Source organism: Podarcis raffonei, chromosome 14, assembly GCF_027172205.1.
Source record: "Podarcis raffonei isolate rPodRaf1 chromosome 14, rPodRaf1.pri, whole genome shotgun sequence".
Classification (NCBI taxonomy): domain Eukaryota; kingdom Metazoa; phylum Chordata; class Lepidosauria; order Squamata; family Lacertidae; genus Podarcis; species Podarcis raffonei.
The window spans coordinates 29,443,240-29,467,806 of record NC_070615.1 but is presented as its reverse complement, the minus strand read 5'-3'; the positions used below and the strand labels follow the sequence as shown (position 1 = coordinate 29,467,806).

The 24,567-nt window shown below is 46.4% G+C and overlaps 1 protein-coding gene across 2 annotated transcripts in view; it reads left to right on the top strand.

Moving 5' to 3' along the window:
* PRKCB (protein kinase C beta) overlaps positions 1–24,567 on the top strand; it is a 201,667-nt gene that overhangs the window by 97,054 nt on the left and 80,046 nt on the right. For both annotated transcript variants that reach the window (XM_053365909.1, XM_053365908.1), the window contains exons 4-5: positions 5,339–5,450; positions 9,406–9,534. In XM_053365909.1, coding sequence (XP_053221884.1) covers positions 5,339–5,450; positions 9,406–9,534 — 241 coding nt within the window. The remainder of the gene's footprint in view (positions 1–5,338; positions 5,451–9,405; positions 9,535–24,567) is intronic.

Genomic DNA, 24,567 nt, shown 5'->3' with positions numbered 1-24,567 from the left:
CCCCAGTGAGAAGCACTGCCCCTCAAACCCAAAAGTGGAGGTGGAATGCCCATCTCCTTGGCTCTGCTTTTATGATGAGGTTGCTAGACTCAAGGCAGAACCTGGCTTTGAAAGCAAGCTGTGGTGCTGCTCCCAAAGGAGCATCACTTCTCAGATCACATCCCAACCAGGATGTGCCAGCTTTCTTGGGAAAGAGCCTGTCCATCTCCAGATCAACCTCTCCCAACCCGGTGCCCTCCAGCTGTTTTGAACCGCAACTTCCGCCAGCCCTGGGGTCGTTGGGTTGCGGCTGAGAGGAGCTGCAGCCCCCCAAAGCCCTGGAGAGCGCCAGGTTGAGTGGGGCGGCTGACTGAGAGGCTGCATAGATGGGAATCTCGATCTCATGGTCGATGAACGAGGGGTGGTGTGCCATCTTAAGGAGCCTCTCCTCCCCCTCCCCTTGTCCCTTGCTGCCAAGGAGATAAATAACTCAGTGTCACAACAGACATGAAAAGCTGTGATGGGAAGCATCAGGGCAAATCAGGCCAAATGAAAGCGAGTGCCAGCCAGCCTCAAGGGAGTTGTTGTGGAGGGGAGGGGGGTGGGAAGACCACAAGAGAGAGACAGGGGGAGCAGATTGCTTTTGAGCGAAACTGGGTTCAGAAAACAAGGGAAGAGGGAGTCCACCTGCCTGCATCCTGTTACAGTGGTAATTCGTTCTGGAGGTCCGTTCTTAACCTGAAACTGTTCATAACCTGAACCACCACTTTAGCAAATGGGGCCTCCCGCTGCCACTGCGCCGCCGGAGCACGATTTCTGTTCTCATCCTGAAGCAAAGTTCTTAACCCAAGGTACTATTTCTGGGTTAGCGGAGTCTGTAACCTGAAGCGTCTGTAACCCGATGCACCACTGTACTTTCCTCTACTGAGGCAGGTGGGTGAAGGTTCTCTCCCCACACCTGCCCACTCCCAATCCTACCTGGGCAGTGGGAACTGCAGGGAATCAGGACACCGAAGCAGCAGCTGCAGACCTTTTGCTTCTTGTGTGAGGTGTCATAGAATAGTAGAGTTGGAATGGCCCCAAGGGTCCTCTAGTCCAACCCCCTGCAATGCCGGAATCTCAGCTCGAGAATCTCTGGCAGGTGGCCATTCAATCTCTGCTTGAAAACCTCCAGTGAAGGAGAGCCCACCATCTTGAAAGGGAGTCCATTCCACTGACAAACACCTCTTGCCATCAGAAAGTTCTTCCTGAGGTTTAATCAGAATCTCCTTTCTTTCTGCTATTCCCGCATTGCAGGGGGTTGGGCTAGATGGTTCTTTGGGTCCCTTCCAACTCTATATTTCTATGATTATCTGATTCTGGGCTAGGGAGGGCTACATCAGTGGTTCCCCCAAGTATTGACCTACGACCTTTTCACCAAACTCAGGTTCAATTATAAGCACATCACTTGCCTTAAAAAAGAATACTATCTCCCTTAGAAGCGGAGATTTCTCTAAGTATGTTCTGACTTAATGAATGCGCTTTTTGTATCTGAAGGTTTGCTGAAGACAGGTTAATTGTTGTTAACCCCCATTTTCTCAGGCGTCTCATTACCCAGCTGCTAGCTCAGTCGTTAAAAGGAGCATCTTCCGAGCATTTATGAATCTGAAAGAGGTTTGCTTTGGGGTGAAGCCTCTGAGTTTTCCGATGCAATTAACTTTCATCGCTGCCCGTGCCCGATACGCTGCACTTAAGCAGGTTGAATTAAGTGAAGTTCCATTAGTCCCCATCTCCCTAATGTCGCTCGTTAGCGGGGAGAGAGCGCAGTGCATTACACTGATTAATGCAGGAGAAGAAAGAGGTTGAAAAGCATGGAGGACCCCACAGAGTGGACTCCGTTCAACTCATGGATATCCAGTGAAGCGGAATGTTGGAAGATTTGGGAGAGAGAAGTCCTCATTCACACAGTGCAGAGTTAAACTACAGAACTCACTGCCACAAGAGCAGCCTTGCTTACCAACCTAGATGGCTTTAAAAGGGGATTAGAGAAGGCCATTGAGGGCTACTGGCTATGATGGCTCTGCTCTGCCTTCACAATCAGAGGCAGTAATGAATACCAGTTACTGGAAACCGCAGCAGGGGAGAGGGCTGCTCTGCTCAGGTCCTGCTTACTGGCTTCCCACAGTCATTTGGGTAACCAATGTGAGAACAGGATGCTGGACTAGGATGAGTGATTGGCCTGATCTTCTTATGTCCTTCTGTTCTTAGTTTAGGACTTGACATCTTTCCGCAGGGTCTGCAAGACAGAGCTGTTCCGCCTGGCCTTTGGTTTGGACTCGGTTTGACCCTTATGTTTCCCTCCCCTTATGGTTTTGATCTGTGGGCTATTATTAAAATGAGGCTGCATTTTAAATTGTATTTTTAACCTGTATTTTAAATTGTTTCCCCCCCCCCATGAAGTTTTATTGTAATTTTACTGGTGTTAGCCGCCCTGAGCCCAGCTCCAGCCAGGGAGGGCGGGGTATAAATAAAAAATTATTATTATTATTACTATTATTACTATTATTATTATTATTATTATTATTATTGGTGCCTTGCTTCACTTCCCTCCTTCCTTCTCACTTTTCTCATGAAGTCTTTATTATTGTTGTTGAATTTGTATCCTGTCCTCCTTTCAAGGAGCCTCAGGGATGTCTGCAATGTTTGCTAATTCCCCCTGCCTGCCCTGCATTTTATCCTCAAAACAACTTTGTGTGCTCAGTTAGGTTGAGAGATAGCGGCTCTTCCAATATGAGCTTCCTGGCTGGGCAGCCAGCCCAAATGGTCCGCTAGATGGGAATTTGAATGGACACACATGCGCGCGCACACACACACACACACATACGTGGAAGCCCATTGCCTGAGGCATCTGTCACCAACCTGTTGCTTTCCAGATATTTTGGACTACAATTCACAGCAGCATCTGACCGCTAGCCAGGGCTGATGGGATGCCATCCTGTAGAAAAATGAGTTAATAGAGCCCAGCTTCACACCAGACATTTAAAGCACTAAAATACCACTATACACAGTTGTGGTTTCCCCAAAGGACTCTGGGAGCTGTAGTTTGTAAAGGGTGCTTGTTAGGAGATCCCTAGTTCCCTCCCAGAGCTTCAGTGGTTTAATGATCAATCCCTCTTTGCAAGGAACTCTGGAAATTGTAGTTATGAGAGCTCTGTTATGGTCTGAGACATTTGGAGAGCAATGGGGGGCAGGACTAGCAGTGATTCCTGCATTGCCGGGGGTTGGACTAATAATAATAATAACAATAATAATAATAATAATTTGTTTATACCCCGCCCATCTGGTTGGGTTTCCCCAGCCACTCTGGACAGCTTCCAACCAAATATTAAAAACAATACAGCGTCAGATATTAAAAACTTCCTTAAACAGGGCTGCCTTCAGTTGTCTTTTAAAAGTAAAATAGTTGTTTATTGCCTTGACATCTGCTGGGAGGGCTTTCCACAGGGCAGGAGGCACTACCGATAAGGCCCTCTGCCTGGTTCCCTGTAATGTAACCTCATTTCTCGCAGCGAGGGAACCGCCAGAAGGCCCTTGGCATTGGACCTCAGTGTCTGGGCTGGATGATGGGGGTGGAGACACTCCTTCAGGTATACAGGACCGAGGCCGTTTAGATCAGCCTTGGCATTCCTCCCAACACTATAGTTCTATGATTCTATGAAAAGGCATTTTAGAAGATCTCCTCCAGGTCTGGATTTGGGTTTTGTTGCCTGGAGCTCTTGTCTGGTGTTGTGCAACTGTGGGATGCCATATTGCCTCTTAGCCTCAGTTTCCCATTTGTAAAAAAACAAAAAGGAGCGGAGGATATATTGCAGAGGTTTGTGCATTGATTTGGCACTGTTCATTCATTGGGACGGTCTTTGATGTTCTGACAAAGTCGCTAATTGGCCGTAATATTCCTCCTTGTTAGTTTGGAAGTGAATATTGGGAATGGTTCTGAATTCAGATACCCCGCTAAAGCATCTTTTGGTGGCCTTGATCATTTTGCTCTGTAATCAATTTAGCCTACCTCGCAGGGTGATTGTGAGGGAGCGGGGGAAATAAAATAGCCCCAAGCTCCTGAGAAGAAATCTGGCATCTGCAAAAATGTGCCTCACATTATGGAAGGCAAAGTAAAGGTAAAGGTAAAGGGACCCCTGACCATTAGGTCCAGTTGTGACTGACTCTGGGGTTGCAGCGCTCTTGATTTTAGGAAACCTCAAAGCAGTTTACAAAAGAATAGCACAGTAAGATGATTAGTAAAACCAACAATAGACTGAAAAAGTATCAGCCATCTAAATATCTAGGCAGTCTTGTCTAAACAAAAATGTGGGCAGCGAAGACGCCTGCCTGGTGTCAACAGGCAGGGAGTTCCAAAGTGTAGGCGTAAAACTGATTTTATGTGGCACTTTCAGCAGTGCCAGTTCCACAGATGGAAACAGTCAAGGGGGCATATTGTCAGGCTTCAGGGAATCAGATCCCTCCCACAGTGGCAGCCAAGAAGCAGAGAAACGATAAGCGTTCTCACCAAGTACTGTATTTTTTCGTGTATAAGACTATAATTTTTCCTAAATTTTTGAAGTTTGAAATAAGGGGTTGTCTTATACACGGATAGTGCATAGTGCATTTTCTTAATTTTGAGTCCCAAAAATAGGGGGCGTCTTATACACGGGGGCATCTTATACACAGAAAAATATGGTGATTTATTCAATATTCACACAGAGAGACGAAGGAGTGCAGTATCCGCTAGATCAGGCACATCCAACTCCCAAGAGACTACAATCTACTCCCACTATAAAAATTCTGGAAGTGATCTACCAATGGGGGGGTGAAGCCAAAGTTGTTGAGATTTTTTCAGGGAGGGGTTAATTAGCGTTAATCCAAGTAACGCCCCCCCCCCAATCTCTCCTATTCTACTCCACCCCTGCATTGGCTAATCTGAACTTTCTGCCTCTGAGCTTTATGTTCTACTACTTTCAATGTTCGCCTGGTCCTGGGGGAGGCAGGGGGTCCAGGAATGCTTTCCAGGACACTGAGACTGTCAGCTGTCTCTTCCTGGTGGTTCTTCTTCTTCCTGTTGTTCCTCTTCCAATATTTCCCAGCTTCTCCCCTCTGCAGCCTCTGAACTATGCCCTTCTGCAAACCACTGTTCTAAATCTATACTGTCCTCCTGTTCTCAGGAAGGTTCAGGAGAAGGGGTGGGGCAGCCCCCACCATTCCTCCTCAGTCCAGAACGACACATATATATGTAATGCTCTTGATGCATATCAGTGACTTGCATTTATAGGCAAAGCCCAGCACTTAACCAATCGTTCCTTTCTTCTGTTTTGTCTCTTTTCTCCAGGACCCACGGAGCAAACACAAGTTCAAAATCCACACATACTCCAGCCCCACCTTCTGCGACCACTGTGGATCCTTGTTGTATGGACTCATCCACCAGGGGATGAAATGTGACAGTAAGTCCAATTGCATTGAGAGATATATGACCCAGTCGCAGCATCTGGAGTCTGATTCACAATTTTCTTTGTGGATGCAGCAAAGTCCTTATGATCCCACTTTATCACTCCAGAGTATTGTGGATTAACTGTGTTGCTTGGGTGGGGAGAGTGGGGATTTAATGCACCCGGTGCTAGACTTGGCTGGTTTTATCATCCTAGTGAAGGAAACCGTTGCTTTTTTCCAAAAAAGAAACTTGAAGCAATTTACAAAAAACCGAACATTTAAAAATGAGTATAAAGACAGGATAAAACAGCCTAAAATACACAAATTAATATATATATACCAACCCAACCCTCCAGACCACACCACTAAAATTCAATTGGGGAAGGGTCATAGCCTAGTGGTTAGAGCATCTGCTTTGCATACAGAAGGTCCCAGGTTCAATCCCCAGCATCTCCAGTTAGGGCTGGTAGGGAACACAGTCTGAAATGCTGGAGAGCTGCTGCCAGTCAGTGTAGACCAGAGGTAGTCAACCTTTTTATACCTACTGCCCACTAACGCGGTTCTTGATGGTAAAATTTCCTTACCACCCACCAGTCCTCTATGGAAGAAGGATTCAGCTTGTGCCATAGAACCCCCTACCGCCCACCTAGAATCCTGAAACACCCACTAGTGGGTGGTAGGGATCAGGTTGACAACCCCTGGTGCAAACAGTGCTGAACTAGAAGGCCCAATGGTCTGGTTTGGTATAAGGCAGCTTCATATGTTCCTAAAATTAAGATCCCAAAGGCCAGGGTGAAAGGACCGGTTTTGCCTGGCACCTAAAAACAGCCAGTGATGCTGCCAGGCATGCCTCCATGGCAGGGCGGAGAGCATCCCACAAATGAGGGGCCACTACTGAAAAGGCTTTTTCTCATGTTGCCACCCTCAGCACACAAAGAAGGGCCTCCGATGAAGAACACAGGGTCCATGTTGGGAGAGGCACTCTTGAGCTATTGGGGAGCCCCATAAGGTTCAATCCCCAGTGATATCTCCAGGCCAGAAAGGGAGACAGCCCTGTCCGAAACTTGGAGAGTCACTGCCAGCCAGTGTGAACAATATTGAGCTAGACGGACTAAAGTCTGCCTCTGCATATGACAGATTTGGTTTGATATTCAAGTCAGCCCATAATTCTGAACCATGAGGACTGGAATCTTGCTTTATTTTTAAGAGTGAAGCTATAGCTCTATGGTAGAGCATCTGCTGTGCATGCAGAAGGTCCCAGGTTTAATCCCCAATGGTATCTCTAGGTAGCGCTGCGAGAGCTCCCACCTGAAACCCTGGAGCGACTGCTGCCAGTCAGTGTAGACAATACTGAGCTAGATTGCTATGCCTTTTACTGAGTCAGGACCACTGACCCATCTAGCTTAGCATGCCAATGAGGCACCTTCTGGGTGTTATGGACTACAACTCCCATCAGACCCCTCCAGCATGTCCTGCAGACAAGGATGGTGGCAGTTGTCTTCCGCAGCATCTGCAAGCACTGCTTTGGCTACTGGCTCTCTACATCTCCCAGCAGTGTCCCTCCAGAATTTTAAACCATTTTGAACCTGGGACCTTCTGAATGCAAAGCAGATGCTCTAACCCAGGGTTCAGCAAACTTTTTCAGCAGGGGGCCAGTCCACTGTCCCTCAGACCTTGTGGGGGGCCGGACTATATTTTGAAAAAAAATATGAATGAATTCCTATGTCCCACAAATAACCCAGAGATGCATTTTAAATAAAAGCACACATTCTACTCACGTAAAAACACCAGGCAGGCCCCACAAATAACCCAGAGATGCATTTTAAATAAAAGGACACATTCTACTCATGTAAAAACATGGTGATTCCTGGACCGTCTGCAGGCCAGATTTAGAAGGCAATTGGGCCAGATCCGGCCCCCGGATCTTAGTTTGCCTACCCATGCTCTAACCGCTAGGCTATGGCCTTCCTGCCACCTCTCACTTCCCCCAGACAGTGACAGAAGCAGGAGCCGGTTTGCTTGCTTTCTCACCAGGACGCAGCTGCTACCCTCCTCCACTGCTGGATCAATAAATCTCGTATGTTGACCTTTTCCTTTCAATGCTACCACACCCTTTGATTAAGGCCACGAGTCTCCTTATTTGTGCAGAGCTGGTGTGGTCAAATCCACCAGCGGAGGCTTTGCTGTGTTTACAAGAAAAGGAAATCTGAGTGAAGCCTCAGTTGCAAGAAATGGAACAGGCAGCCGTGAAGATGTTGCAGCCTCATGGTTGCTGGTGTTTGTTTGTATAGCACCATCCAAGGACACAGAAGAAAACACAAGCAAAGGAGACATGTCCTTGTCTTGAGCCCCTTGCAATTCAGAATTCAAGAGCGGAGGAGACAACTGAAGGAGGGAGGGAGGAGTACAGAAGGAAGGGAGGAAGGAAGGAAGGGAGAGGAGAGAATTAAAAAGGGATGCAGAATTCAGGCACACATCAGTGATGGTGCCCAGCTGAATTTAAGGATAATTGAACATCTGAGGAACAAGGAGATCCAGGATTTATAGAATCATAGAATTGTAGAGTTGCAACGGACCCTCAGGGGTCCTGTAGTCCAACCCCCTTCCTCAGTTACAGGGAGGGAATAGGGAAGGAAGGGTTCCAGTGCTGCCTCTCCAACAATACAATTGGAGCACAAGAAATATGGCATACAGGAGATCCAGTTCCCAAGGCAGCTACAGAGCCAGTGTGGTGTCGTGGTTAGAGTGCCAAACTAGGACCTGGAAGACCAGGGTTCAAATCCCTACTCAGCCCATGAAGCTCACTGGGTGTGACTGCCTCACTAACCTACCTTGCAAGGTTGTTGTGGGGGTTAAATGAGATGGGGAGATCCATGGACACCGTGGGGGGGGGGGGAGAAGGTGGAGTATAAATGCAAGCGATAAATAAATAAATAAGAATAAGCAGAAAGAACAGCAGAATCTATTGCCCTGGTTTGCCCTTCCCAGATTCATCTGAGTTGCCCTTTGAGCTTTCACTCTGCAACAAGGAACGCTCGAAAAAAGTGACTTTTTTGTACAAAGTGAGAGCTGGACTTTTCAGAGGGGTGTGGAAGGTTCTCATGGGGGTGGAAGAAATGCTGTTCCCTCTCAGGATGAAATTGCTGTTGGGTGGGGGGGATCACATGGATCGGGCATAGGAAGACCTCTAATGGTCACTGTGTAAATTACAACCATCCTCTTAAATGGTTTATTTATTGAATTTATATCCCAACTTTTTAACTATCCATGGCTTTTTAGAGTGGGTGGGATGCTCTAATGCATTCTACCTCCTGGTTTTAATGTTTGCATGTTTCTGTTTTGGGTAAGTTATTTTGTAAGTCGCTTAGAGTTGCCATGGCAAAAAATGGCGGCTAATGGATCTACTTAATCATAATAATACTGCAGAGTAGCTCTCTGGGACCACTGCAATGGAGATGGTGGAAGGAGAGATCTTAGAGGAGTTGATGGATGTAAATGAGGCGGGACAGGAACCCATCAGGTCTCAAGCCCACAATCCTCTAGATGTCCAGTGGCATGCAGGGGTTTTTAGATGGTCATACTGGGGCCTGGGGGAGACTAGGATTCAAATCCCCACTTGGCCATGAGGCTGACTGGGTGACCCTGGGCCAGTCTCTGCCTATCAACCTACCTCATAGGTTTCTTGTGGGAACTAAATGAAGAGGGGGAGAGCCATGTGTGCTACCTTTAGCTCCTTGGAGAAAAAAGTGGGATATTAATGCAACCAAAGAACAAAGAAATAAATATAATTTTTCAGGCAGAAGGCAGGGGAGAATCTAGTACGTGTTCAGAAATAAACAGCAGCAGAAACCTATGTGGTGTCCCATTAAAGGAGGTGGAATGCATGATATCCTGATGGCAGGCGAAGCACAATGTCTTGAACCCCATTCTGGGACCTGAAATCTCTCCTTCCGATTCTCTCTCCACCAGCCTGCATGATGAACGTCCACAAACGCTGCGTGATGAACGTACCAAGTCTCTGTGGCACGGACCACACTGAGCGCCGGGGCAGGATACACATCACGGCAGAAATTGAAAACGAGGTCCTCACCGTCGTAGGTGAGTCTGGGAGTGGGTGGTTTGCTTTGTTGTTCCTTGAGGGAAAGTTCAGGGGCAAAAACGTCTTGCCTCCCTCTTTGCCTTCCAAAGAGCTTTCAAAAACTAGCATTGAACTGTTTGTGTGTACACCCTTGTACAAATTAGTTTAAACCAACAATGTAGTTTATTGTACAAAACTCAAATATACATGTACAAAACTCACATATATGTACATTTAGTAACGGATATGACCTCCGCTATTTTTAAGCAGCATTTGAACACGGTTTGGCATGGAGTCTACTAGTTTTGAACAGTCACTGTTGATTTTCGGATTCCTGTAACACACTTGAATCAGTGCCTGAATGAGCTTCTCCATAGTCACACAGTCTACAGCACGGAGGTGACTTTTGCATATAGCCTACAAATTCTCAATGGGATTTACATCCGGGGAATTCCCTGGCCAATCAAGTACCTATATTTGCTGCTCTGTCATGAATTTCTTCACCACTTTTGCTGTGTGACAGGGGACTAGGTCCTGCTGCAATATCCCAGTACCGCCAGGATACCTCTTTTCCAGATCTGGAATAACTCTCTTTCGTAGAACCTCAATATATTGTGACGAGCGCATCTTTCCTTCTATTGGCTGCAGGCTTCCAGCACCATAATGACAAGAAGCCCCAGGTTGGGGGTTGGTGTGTGTTTTTTAAATTTCATTTTATAATGTATCTAAAACAGGCAAAACAATTTTAGCAGCAGCTGAAAATTAAAATGGTAAAATTAAACTATAAAATAGGCATGTAGGATGAGTACAGTTGTACATGCGATAAAATAACAAAAGTCCAAGTAAAAAAATATCAGCATTATCAGATTAGCAAGTCTGGTTTTAGATTTGCCTCACTTATGACAAGGGTTTTTCTTGAAAATGATGGTTCCGCTGTATATGTAATAAAGGAATTCTACATCATATAAAGTGTTTGGAGTGCATGCCACCCCAGATCTCTGACTGGTGCACGATGCTGGGAGTTTCAGATTCTCACCCAGGGTTCTGCCAGAGTATTATTAATACCCGGGTGGCCCTGTGGTCTAAGCTACTGAGCCTCTTGAGCTTGCCGGTTGCAAGGTCAGCACTTCGAATCCACATGACGGGGTGAGCTCCTGTTGCTCTGTCCCAGCTCCTGTTTGAAAGCACACCAGCATGACTGGATGAATAGGTACTGCTGTGGTGGGCAGGTAAACTGCATTTCCATGCACTCCGGCACTCATCACAGTGTCCCGTTGCACCAGAAGTGGTTTAGTCATGCTGGCCACATGACCCAGAAAGCTGTCTGTGGACAAATGCCGGCTCTCTTGGCCTGAAAGTGAGATGAACGCCACAACCCCATAGTCACCTTTGACTGGAATTAACCATCAAGAGTCCTTTACCTTTACCTTTTATTAATAATAATCGTTGAGTTTATAGCGTGCCCTTCCTCCCCACAAGGTTGGGGCAGCAAACAAATGTACAATTTAAAAGCAGAATTAGAAACATTCTTCTACCCATTAACCTCGAGGTTGCCAGGAACAGTCTTCTTCAGCCACCACCAAATGTGTGGGTAAGCAGGAATGTTTTTGAATTCCTTTTGAAAGCTAGTCATGATGGAGACAGGCACACCTCCCTAGGGGAAGGCATTCCACAACCGGGGAGCCACCACTGAAAAGGCCCTGCCATGAGTCAGCACCAACCAAGAGAATCCCCTATGGAAGGGCTCAGCTGCTGATCGCAGGGTTCGAGATGGTTGGTACAGGGGTAGATGCTCTTTTAGGGATTTGGGCTGCAAGCCATTTAGGGCTTTATATGGTAGCACTAACCCCTTGGAAGTATGTGTTCCACATATATGAACATAAAAAGAGCCTGCTGGATCAGGCCAGTGACCCATCCTGTCCAGCATCCTGTTCTCACAATGGTCAACCCCATTGCTGTGGGAAACCCTCAAGCAGAATTCAATCTCAAGAGCATTTCCCCCTCCTGCAGCTTCCAGCTTCTCTTTCTGAGCAGAAGATACATTTAACCACTTCATGCCTCTTCAAGTAGGAGAATAAGGGTGTTTTATTGCTCCTAGTCTTCCCCACCTCTCAACAGCTGCTTCTTCCTCCCAGCTGCATGAGCAATTGCTCCAGCCTACTGTCTGTGATCTCTGGGGTTTTGGTGTCCTGAAATGACCTTAGCATGTTTCAGATGTTTTGTCTTAGACAAATACTGTGGACTACCGCTCCTCATTCACCCAAACCAAACACTGCTCTTCTGAGCTTTGGGTCTGTGGTATGAAGTGCACAGAGGAAAAGTATTTTAGGACTACTGCACAGAGGAATTCAGTTTGAGGTGCTGTTGCTTCTTGAAGTGAGGAGCTAATTCCCACCCTCCTGTTTCTCACCATTTCACACCTGTCCTCAGTGGGAATTAGTGAGAGAGCACCCTGAGGAGTCTGAATCACATTTTCCGCAAATATAAATCTGTATGTGGTTTACATTTTTTTAAAAACCCCAAATGCAGATTGTGGCGATCACACAGGGTCCCTGGACGTTTGACAGTCTATTGATCCCTGTACCACCACTGTGATTGCTTCCCCGCTGCCACCAACCCGTTTCCCTCGGGTACACACGGAGTCCAGACAGTTGTTAACATTAAACCAAATAAACAAGTTTATTTTATAAGCATTAACAAGTTTATGGTTTCAGATAATGTTTCTTGTCAGTTTCTTAATCTTAGTTTCTTTACCGGCCTATACCTTCCTAATAACTTCTAACTGATTATCCGAACTGCCTATTTGACTCCTCTTAACAGATTCTCTCACTCTCTCACATCAAACTATCCCAACCCACCGACTTATCCTCCCTCTCTCTTCTCTAACACCCGACTGACTCCCCAACAACACTAACTCTCACTCTAACTCCTCCCCTTGGGTTCCCACTGGCCAATCACTTCACACTCATTTAACCCTTTCCTTATGACCCAGCAAACCCTTTCCTTATGACCTAGGGCAAATGCCACACAGATATACAATAATGATACTTAGTACTTTAAAAAGTACTATCACTACAAACATAACCAGTGGTGTCAAGGTTCAGGGGGTCAAATAACCATTAATATTTCTGCAATGGGGCCCCTGTTTCCTAGAGCTGCCCAGTCAGCATGAAAAGGGAGCTTTTTAGCCAATGAGAAGTTTTCTCACCCTTTGTGCCCATTGGAGCCAATCGGAGTGAAAGGAAGTGAGTCAACCACTGAGGATGGGCTCCTAGGGTCACTCTGGAGAAGGTGCACAGGAAGAACACCAAGGAGGAGTTGTTGTGTATGCTCCAAAGCTAAGCACCTAGGAACACCAAAAAGATGAGGAGATTCAACTTCAAGTGAATGGGGTGCAAATTCTGTTTGCTACAAAGCAAAACACAACTTGAAGTGTCTCTGAAATTTGATATTGGAGCATTCCAAATAATTTGCCTGTGGATGTGCACAGAAAATGTGGAGAGTTGCATTGTTCTTTGCAGGGCACCCCTAATTATTATTATTATTGTATATTTATAACATTATTGCGTCATCTCAGAGTATTGCATAATCTTAGAAAGGGCATGGCTGTGGCTACGCTTCTGAACACAATGCTAGTAATCAAGGACTGACAGCTCATTTGACATGCATCAAAATTTAAACGAGCATGAAACTCACCAGTGGGTCAAGAAAAAATAACCCAATCATTTCACGTCGCAAAGTAGCTCCAAAGTTGAAATTAGTACCTAGCCATTCTCCCCTGTCAGAAAAGATAACAAGAAGCCCTCTTATGCCTCAACCTCAACAGCCAGCAAGTCCTCTCAAGAGTTCTTCTTCTGGATGAAGGCTCTCTTACGACGTCTCTCAGAGCTGGAGGGCGGGGGGCAAGGCAGGTAAAAGCAGGCCACTCCCTGATGAACTGCATCATGATGGCAATACTGAATATTCTACACTTTAATTTCTTTGGAGGGTGAAAACTATTTGTTTTAGCAAAGTAGAAACTTAGCATTTCAGTTGTCCAAACATTCACTTGCCCATTGCCAATCATGTTTTGTTCCATTACTTCTCCCTGGTCCTGAGCGCTGTTTTGGCACCTTTTTTTTATATACGATATATACGATATCTTTATTGTCATTGTCCCATGCAGAACAATGAAATTTAAAAACTACATAAAACTACATAAAAACTACATAAAACTACTATGTTTTTTTCCCTGCACCACTCCTCCAACTGCTCAACTTCCTTCCTATAGGCCGCCTCCCCCTCTCCAGCCGTGATTAAACCAACCACCGTTGTATCATCTGCGAACTTAATGATCTTATTACTGGGGTACTGGGGTACTGGGGTATTATTTTACTTATTTTACTTCTACTTCTTCCTCCTTCTTAGAGGAGGCATGGAGAAGAATTTCATTTGGTCCCTATTTTTAGGCACACAATTTGCACCTCCCAGACTAATACACAGATTGGAGCATAATTATCCTTCAGATTTTGCAATATGGATACCAAAATGCTATGAAATGTGTGTTTTAGGTTAATAGATGTTTTTAAAGGCATACACTGAGATACACATGGTAAAATGCATACTTAGGTACCTACACAATACACTTATGAATAAATGCCTATGACTCTGAGGTGGGTGGGTCCATCCCTCAATACCACCCATGAAAGGTCCATGCTGTGATGGAGTGCTGGCACAGTCATAATTTGCTGTGCAATGAGCTCCCAGAGGGCGGGCGAGTGCATTGTGAGTCAGGAAACAAATATTTTACAAGGAACGCTTAACAGTCATTGAAAGGGGGAGTTTTGGCTCATCTCGGGGGGGGGGCAAACACGATAAACAAAAGCTGCAAAGCATGTTTCTGAGGTAGTAGTGCTGTACCCAAGCCAAGGGAGGAGTCATGAATTGCCGAGTTAAGGCAAAGCAGGCTGGCTGGCTCATCTTGAATCATCTCCAAGAAATGGCAGTTGTAAGTCTGGCAATTGCTGAATTATACAGCAATTGCTGCTGTTCCTTTTTTCAGTGCATCTGAAATTCCAGCATGTAATTTCATAGATCTGTAGAGTTAGAAGGGATCTCAAGGGTGACATCTAGTCCAACCCCCTGCAATGCAGGAATTGCAGCTGAAGACTCCCAGACAGGTGGCCATCCAACCATGGCTTAAAAACCTCAAATGAAGGTGATCCACCACCTTCCAAGGTAGTCAATCAGCTCTTACCTTCAGGAAGTCCCTTGGTTTACCACAAATGCATCCACCCACACACCTCATTTTTTAATGAAATAAAAAAGGAGGTGCCATAAGTTAGAGCATCTGCCTTGCATGCATAATAATAATAATAATAATAATAATAATAATAATAATAATAATACATATAAAAACATTGTAGTTGTTGTTTAGTCGTTTAGTCATGTCCAACTCCTGTCTTCCACTGCCTCCCGCAGTTTGGTCAAACTCATGCTGGTAGCTTCGAGAACACTGTCCAACCATCTCATCCTCTGTCGTCCCCTTCTCCTTGTGCCCTCCATCTTTCCCAACATCAGGGTCTTTTCCAGGGAGTCTTCTCTTCTCATGAGGTGGCCAAAGTATTGGAGCCTCAGCTTCATGATCTGTCCTTCCAGTGAGCACTCAGGGCTGATTTCCTTCAGAATGGATAGGTTTGATCTTCTTGCAGTCCATGGGACTATCAAGAGCCTCCTCCAGCACCATAATTCAAAAGCATCAATTCTTCGGCAATCAGCCTTTTTTATGGTCCAGCTCTCACTTCCATACATCATATAAAAACATAGTAAAACATTAAACATTAATGCCTTCCCAAGTTCAATCTCCCATATCTCCAGGTAAGGCTGAATGTAAATCCTGGACAGCCACTGTCAGTCATTGTAGACAGTACTGAGCTACAGATGGAACAATGGCTCTGTGTGCGGCTCCTTCCTGTGTTTAGTCCTCCATATTGTGGAGCTGATTGGGAAGGGTGGGTTTATTTCACACAAATAGTACTGTCTTTCCAGAGCAGCCTTTCTCAGCTTGCTGCCTTCTAGATATTTTTGATTTACAACTCCATGCTGGCTGGGACTGATGGAAGCTGCAGTCCATAACATCTGGAGGGCACCAGGTTGGGGAAGGGCTCTTCACAAGCGTTCCCTCTGGTCTTTTGGAATTTTGTTTTCCAGGAAAACACAAGGTTGCCTTCTGCAGAACGAAGCCTCTCTCTGGAAGGCACAGATGTATCTAGAGTGCTCTCTTGTGGCATCAGAAGCAAAGAGCATGTGTAAAGCCAGGAAATCCAAAAGCCTTTGTTCAAAAGGACAGAAAGCATGTCTCCTATATGGTGAACCTTCAGAGGGATTTGTGGGTTAGTCATGTGGCCAATCTGGATGCCTAGATCAAGGGCGTTTCCCAGCCTAGCCCTAGTACTGGAAGCCAGCCCAAGAAATCTGTGGCACTAGAAATTGAGAAGGTCTGAATACCAGTTCCTGGAAAGTGCAGGAGGGGAGAGTCCTGATGTGCTCAGGTCCTGCTAGTGGGATTCCCCCAGGGCTTCTGGTTGGCCACTGTGAGAGCAGAATGCTGGACTAGTTGACCCGTTGACCCGATCCACCAGGTTCTTCTTAGGTTCTTATGGTCTTGCAGTTGAGTCCTGCTTGTGGGTCTCCCACAGGCATGTGGCTTGCCACAGTGAGAACAGATGTACAGTGGTACCTCTGGGTGCGAACAGGATCTGTTCCAGAGCCCCGTTCACATCATGAGTAGAACACAACCCGAGTCTGTGCGTGTGCAGGTTGCGATTCACCACTTCTGCGCATGTTCGTGATGTCATTTTGAGCAGCTGTGCATGCGTGAGCGGCGAAACCGGGAAGTAACGCGGTGAATCGCAGAGCGTAACCTGAAAACACTCAACCTGAAGCATATTTAACCCGAGGTATGACTGTACTGAGTTACCATCCCATTAATGCAAGGATTTATGTTTGTGCAACAGGACTTTCCCCTGACTCCTTCCCCCATGCACCCCCTAAAACTGTTCTAGGGGGTTCCCCCAATCCTCTAGAGCAGATTTGGGGAGGCCAAGGAATGTGCAGGGCGGGGGGGGGGCAGTCCCATTGCACAAGTAGAAATCCTTGCACTGATGGGGAATGGTTACTTGGTGCTGTTTTGGATACAAATCAGTATTGGGATTCAAATTGCAATGCAATAAAATAAAAGGTAAAGGTAAAGGTACCCCTGCCCGTACGGGCCAGTCTTGCCAGACTCTAGGGTTGTGCGCTCATCTCACTCTATAGGCCGGGAGCCAGCGCTGTCCGCAGACATTTCCGGGTCACGTGGCCAGCGTGACAAGCTGCATCTGGCGAGCCAGCGCAGCACATGGAACGCTGTTTACCTTCCCGCTGTTAAGCGGTCCCTATTTATCTACTTGCACCCGAAGGTGCTTTCGAACTGCTAGGTTGGCAGGCACTGGGACCGAACGACGGGAGCGCACCCCGCCGCGGGGATTCGAACCGCCGACCATGCGATCGGCAAGTCTTAGGCACTGAGGTTTTACCCACAGCACCACCCGCGTCCCATGCAATAAAATACAATATAACAAATAAAAGAAGCAGTAAAGATACAGTTAAAGCGTCTAGCACAGTGCAGTACAATTGCTACAATTTAAAAATCATTAAGTGGTCCAGCCAGAGCCTCAGCGATTTTCGTCTGTGGGAGGGAAAGTTTGGGACTTGCAGATATAGCATGGTATCTAAGCCACCCCTAACCAACAGAGATCTGAACATGATTTACAATCATGTTTTAAAGCAAGAAAATTCAATATAAGCTTGAAACCAAAATTAAAAGTCAAGCTGTATCAATGCATCAGATGAATATCCATCAGCTACAGTTGGCTCATCTGCATGGCATGCCTCAAGTCCCAGGTTCAATCCCTGACAGTTCCAGGAAGGGCTGGGAGAGACCCCCTAGCTGAAAGCCTGGAAAGATGCCGCCAGTCAGTGCAGACAGTACTGAGCTACATGGACCAATGGTCTCGCTCAGTGTAAGGCTGATTTCATTATTACTAATGACACTATTGATCACAAATAATTTCTCCCCACCAAAGGTCTGGGTGAAGAGCTAAGTTTTTAATGGGCACCGAACCAAATAAGGAAGGCAGCAGACATGTCTGAAGTCAGGGAGTTCCATAAATGAGGAGACACCACAGTGTAGATTGTATCCCATTTGATCCAAGTCACACCCACCTGCCCATCAGCTGATGTCACTCAGATGGGCAGGTGACATCAGCTGATGATCAGAGGGTTGGGGTCAGTTCTATTTTAGCTGCATGTGCCAGTTCCCCACAGGAAACTGGTGCACTCAGTCAATGCAGCCTGTTTTAACACACACACACACACCCGTATCATCTGCTGATGAGCAGGGGTCAAATTCTGTCCAGCTTGTCAGGAGTCAGTGCAACCCCCTTCCTGAATCAGGTAACCAACACTAAAAAAAATCCAGTTCCAATATAAACACCTTCCATCCTGCAGGATTCATAGACTCATAGAATTGTAGCATTGGATGGGGCCCCAAGAGTCATCTAGTTCAAACCCTTGCAATGCTGGAATCACAACTAAAGAATTGGTGTTATATGATGCAATTAGCTGTGATGCGCCAAACTCAGGCAGCTGCACTCTACGCTTCTTGCAGCTTCTAGTCTGTCTTCAAGGGGAGCCCCACGTAGAGTGCATTGCAATGATCTGATCAGCAGGTTATCGTAGTGAGTGGGATTAAATTTTCTTTAATTCAAAAGTAAGAAATTGTACATCTTTCTGCTTTGTTGCATCAACTGATGTGGCTAAAGGGTGAGGGTTAGAATGATTGCTGTATGGCAAGAGCTGGGGTGCTCCGGCAGTAGAAGTGAGGTGTGCAGTACAGCAGCGGGAGTGGGAGTAGGGTGCAGCAGTGAGTGGGGCAGAAGACAGCAATTTCTGTTTCATCTCAGGTGGCAAAATGGGAACAGGCTGCCCCTGGGAACACATACAACTCTGACCAACCCCAACCAACGTGGCTGGACAATGCTGGGGCTGATGGAAATTGCATTCCGAAACATCTGGAGGATGCCAGGTTGATGAAGGCTGCCATTGACAATTCAGAACCCCCTCTGGTTCTCCATGCACAGCTTTCGCTGGGGAATAAATTCATCGCTTCTGAAAAAGGGGCAATAAAGAGGCCCTTTCGCCACCTTTAGCAAGCCTGAGTGTGAAAACAAAATAACACAGCGTGCTAAGGAATATCTAACCATTGACTAGTTACTTAATTGGCCACTAGTCCCTATGACTTAATTAAGGGGTGACCTTGAATGCCCAACATTTGTGATTAAGAAAATGACTCACTTTGTGATGCAGTCGCAATATCAGCCCGTAGATGGCAGTGCTTGACTTCCAGAATTTTTTAGGGCTTTGATTGCCTGGCGTTTGATTTCAAAAGCCACCAGAAATGGCTGGTGTTATAGCGAGAATCAAGGTCGTGTTGTAAGGCTTTGGAAAGAAATAACCCCACCCCCACCATCTCTTTGATGCAGGCAGCTTCTCTCGGTGACTTAAGATCAGCCGGGGAGGAATCTTCTAAGCTTGCCTGTGTGTCATCTGATTTGCTTTTCTTGTTACAAATTCCTTATTGCCAATTCCTTCATAAATATAGAATGTGGTATCTACATTGTCAGAATCCCCGGCTTCCTCCTGCCCCTGAAGGTCGCGGATCAGCATTTGAAAATGTTTTAGCTGCATCTGTTGACTTCAGAGGGGAAAGACTAAACCAGGGAATGAATAACAAAGAGCCTTGTGGTATCTTAAAGATGACTCAACTTATTGTGGCAGAAGCTATGAAATCTCTTGCTCTTGCTGCAATCCACTAACGCGGCCACCTCTCTGGGAATCATTTGCACATTCTTCAGGACCCTGGACAGTAACCATGATCTGTGCCTTGTTCCCTTCTTGAGTCATTCCCAGTTTCCCTGAGATCTCTGCTATCATGCTTTTCAGAGGACGTTATAGCTATTACTGGCCCCCAAAATAAATCTGAGACAAACAGAACCAAGTGTGCTTGTTTTGAAAGGTTCAGAATTATATTTTTCCCTTTATGTGTGTTTGTGCAGATTATGCCTAATTTATAAACTACAATTCACAGGATTCTTTCTGAGGGGGGATGTGCTTTGCATGTGATCCCAAAGTCAGCTGCTGGAGCAAGTTATCTGCTTGGAGCTGTCCAACTTCCTGCAACTTCAGCCTGACCCTGTCTCCTTCCTGACACCTGCCTAGGCCATTTCTCTCGCCCCCATTCATGGTCAGGAGGGGATAGCCTAGTTTATGCAAGCATTTGGCTCCATTTCCATTTAATTTTATTTAGGTGTGTGGAAACAATCATGGAAACGAACCCTTAAGGTTCTTCTCAAAGTGTGGTTTTAAGGATTCCTTCCAACCCTTCTCTAGTTTGGATCATGGTCTAGGTTAGAGAAGGACCCTCTTTCACCTTGGAGATGTACAAATCCCAAGGGATACTGCAGTGGGTGCTCTGGTGCGTTGTGCAGCATTTTGTGGTGATGGAGAGAGAGAAGTCTCCTCCTTCTCTAGATTCTCGTTGGTGCCTTTGCCAGCACATCCTCCAAATGCAAGCAGAAGCAGAAGATTGGGAGGAGGCTTTGGGGATGGGTGAGAGTCCACTCTGTCTCACTTTCCAAGTTCCTAAGATTGGTTCAAGTGATGAGTTGGTTTCACTTTGACGTATCGGGAGAGGAGTTGGCTCATTTCCAGTTGAAATGGAGGATCAGCTGGCCATTCTCACTTATCCCTAATTGTATTAGATTTGGATTTGCTCTGTTGCTCTGTTACAAATGGTTAGTATTTTGAGGTCTTTTGTGAATTGTAGTTATTGCAAGCCACCTTGAGTGCTCTATATAGGAAAAGGAGGTCAGGGTTAAAATATTGATACACAAATCCAGAAACCATCTTGGAAAATGCTCCTTGACTGCTCAGCCACACAGTTTGAAATCCATGTTTCAGGGGAAGGGAATCCAGCTGCAGAACATCCAGTCCATTCTAGTTCCACCAAAATGTCACCAACACAGCCTGGAGTCGCTCCTTATTACTCCACAAATCCCAAGGTTGATCCCATGAAACTGTAGCTCGGTTGAAGCAACACATGGAAGAAATGCATCGCTCTTTGTTTTTGTCCCGTGTTCCTAAGTTGCTGGCCATTTTGCCACCCAGCATCATTCTGAAGGGCAAATCCATTTGGCAGTTCAAGGTTAATCTGTCCCTTTCTCACGTGGGATTGGTTCTTCCTGCACAGACCTGATACTTGCTAATTGAATGAGTTGATGAAGTGAGTCGTTGGCCCAAACTGGAACAAATTATGCAGCAATTAGATAAACAAGCTAGAAATGCATTAATTAATGTGCACCGGCCCAGGAAGATGCTGCTGTAAGAAGGGCGGTGCATTTTCCATTATAAATATATGTGCAAATTTATTCTTCTGCAGTGTATTAATTACATGTTATAAGGAATGGTGGCACTAATCTTTCTTCCACTTGCTTCATGGAACTGACTCAATCTTCAATGCCCAGATGGGGCCACCCTCACATAATACCACTGCTAGGAAGAAGGGGAAGGCGATAGACTACATTGGCTGAGTTCTATCTCCTGTTGTTGTTTTTCTGGACCCATTTCAGGGTCTTATCCCTCCCTGGGACTTTGCACCATCATCTTCAGTTGCCCCAAGGTGGCAGTCGGAAGCTGCCTCACAGTTTGGGAATAACTGCCCCAAGTAATGAAGGTGTGCTGTGACGTGCTTTTCCTTGCCTGTTGATGGAGGCTGTCAAATTGGGTACATGTGATTGACTTCATGATGCACTAAGCAGAAGTTGACCCTGGGGAGTTAGAAGTTGCAGATTTGGAAAGCACTGGCTCCTCTGTTTTTTGGAAGAAAAGGCAATGATGTAGATTAAGGCAGCCTCAATTCAGCTGGTAGTGGTCAGGAAGAGAAGAGGAAATATGGTTCATGTTAAACTGCCAACTAGTCTCTATTTCCATAATGGAAACTGAGGCTGACAGCTGTGAGCCAGTCAGAGAGGACCTGCTAAACTGGGGTTTGCATCCCCACTCTGTGTCCAATTTTCCATCCATGTGTCTGGACTTTGTATGTTTGAATGGAGGAGATAATTGATCCTCTGCAAACAGGTATGTCAGTGCAAAATATCCAAATTTCACATCTACACTCATGGGGTCTAAACTGGAGGTGACTGTGGAGGAATGAGACCTTGGGGTCATAAGTTGATAGCTCAATGAAGACCCTGTGTGCAGTGGCTGTGAAGAAGGCAAATTCCACTCTGTGGATCATTGGGAGAGCAATTGAAAAATGAGACTGTCGCTATCATAACGCCATTATGCAATTCTGTGGATCTGACTGCATTGGGAATACTGCATATCGTTCTGGACACCTCACCTCCAAAAGGATATCGCAGAGTTGGGAAAGGTCCAGGAAAGGGCAATCCAAATGGTCAAGGGGGTGGAGTGACTTTGTAGTTATAGAGAAAAGGCAACTTTGTAGTTATAGAGAAAAGGCAACTAAGAGGTGACATGATAGACGTTTATAAAATTGTGGACGGCATGAAGAAAGTGGATTGAGAATAAAACTTTTCTCCCTCTCTCCTGACACTAGAACTTAGCAAACATCCAATGAAGCTGAAGGCTGAAAGGTCCAGGAAGGCAGTTCAAAGGAAGGACTTATTCAGGCAGCCTATAGTTAAAGGATGGAACTTGCTCCCATGGGAAGCAGTGATGGCCATCAACTTGGATACCTTTAAAAGAGGAGGTAGAAGAGGTCTCTCAATGGCTATTAGCCCTGGTGAATATACTCTGCCTCCACAGCAGTAATGCTTCTGAAGACCAGTTCCTGGGTACTGCATGAGAGGGATAATAATAATAATAATAATAATAATAATAATAATAATAATAATAAAATTTATTATTTGTACCCCGCCCATCTGGCTGGGTTTCCCCAGCCACTCTGGGCGGCTTCCATAGAAACCAAAAAACACTAAAATATCATACATTAAAAACTTCCCTGAACAGGGCTGCCTTAAGATGTCTTCTGAATGTCAGGTAGTTGTTTATCGTTTTGACATCTGATGGGAGGGCGTTCCACAGGGCGGGCGCCACTACCGAAAAGGCCCTCTGCCTGGTTCCCTGTAGCTTTGCTTCTCGCAATGAGGGAACCACCAGAAGGCCCTCGGCGCTGGACCTCAGCGTCCGGGCAGAACGATGGGGGTGGAGACGCTCCTTCAGGTATACTGGGCCGAGGCCGTTTAGGGCTTTAAAGGTCAACACCAGCACTTTGAATTGTGCTCGGAAACGTACTGGGAGCCAATGTAGGTCTTTCAAGACCAGTGTTATGTGGTCTCGGCAGCCGCCCCCAGTCACCAGTCTAGCTGCCACATTCTGGATTAGCTGTAGTTTCCGAGTCACCTTCAAAGGTAGCCCCACGTAGAGTGCATTGCAGTAGTCCAAGCGGGAGATAACTAGAGCATGCACCACTCTGGCGAGACAGTCCGCGGGCAGGTAGGGTCTCAGCCTGCGTACCAGGTGGAGTTGGTAGACAGCTGCCCTGGATACAGAATTGACCTGCGCCTCCATGGACAACTGTGAGTCCAAAATGACTCCCAGGCTATGCACCTGGTCCTTCAGGGGCACAGTTACCCTATTCAGGGCCAGGGAATCCTCCACACCAGCCCGCCCCCTGTCCCCCAAAAACAGTACTTCTGTCTTGTCAGGATTCAACTTCAATCCATTAGCCACCATTCATCCTCCAACCGCTTCCAGGCACTCACACAGGACCTTCACCACCTTCACTGGTTCTGATTTGAAAGAGAGGTAGAGCTGGGTATCATCTGCATATTGATGCACACCCAGTCCAAACCCCCTGATGAGCTCTCCCAACGGCTTCATATAGATGTTAAAAAGCATGGGGGAGAGGACGGAACCCTGAGGCACCCCACAAGTGAGGGCCCAAGGGTCTGAACACTCATCCCCCACCACCACTTTCTGAACACGGCCCAGGAGGAAGGAGCGAAACCACTGTATAACAGTGCCCCCAGCTCCCAACCCCTCTAGACGGTCCAGAAGGATGTTATGGTCGATTGTATCAAAGGCCGCTGAGAGATCCAGCAGAACTAGGAAACAACTCTCACCTTTGTCCCTAGCTCGCCGGAGATCATCAACGAGTGCGACCAAGGCAGTTTCAGTCCCATGATGAGGCCTGAACCCTGATTGTAAGGGATCCAAATGGTCCGCATCCTCCAGGCGTGCCTGGAGTTGTTCAGCAACCACACGCTCAATCACCTTGCCCAAGAATGGAAGATTTGAGACTGGGCGATAGTTGGCCATACTGGCCGGGTCTAAAGATGGTTTTTTAAGAAGCGGTTTAATGACCGCTCTTTCAGCGGATCTGGGAATGTTCCCTCACAGAGGGAAGCATTCACCACCCCGCAGAGCCCATCGCCCAGCCCTTCCCGGCTTGCTTTTATTAGCCAGGAGGGGCAAGGATCAAGGAGACAGGTGGTTGGTTTCACGCGTCCAAGCAGCCTGTCCACATGCTATTGTGCTTGTATTCCCTCAGGCATCTAGTCAGCTTTTGTGAGAAAATGATGTTGGACCAGATGTGCCATTGGCCTTATGCAGGCATAGGCAAACTCGGCCCACCAGATGTTTTGGGACTACAGTTCCCATCATCCCTGACCACTGGTCCTGTTAGCTAGGGATGATGGGAGTTGTAGTCCAAAAACATCTGGAGGGCCGAGTTTGCCTATGCCTGGCCTTATGTTACAGCAGGATGTCCTTAGGTTCTTGTTCACAAGGCAGCCCACGGATAACATGGAGTGCAGGGACCTTTCCCAGGTACTGCAGCACCATCACGGTCGCTCCTGGAAATTTCAAGCTCTCCTGCCTGTCTTTATATTTTAATGATGCCAAACATGCCTCAGCTGTCAATCCAGTTAGGCGGCAATTACCTTAATTGA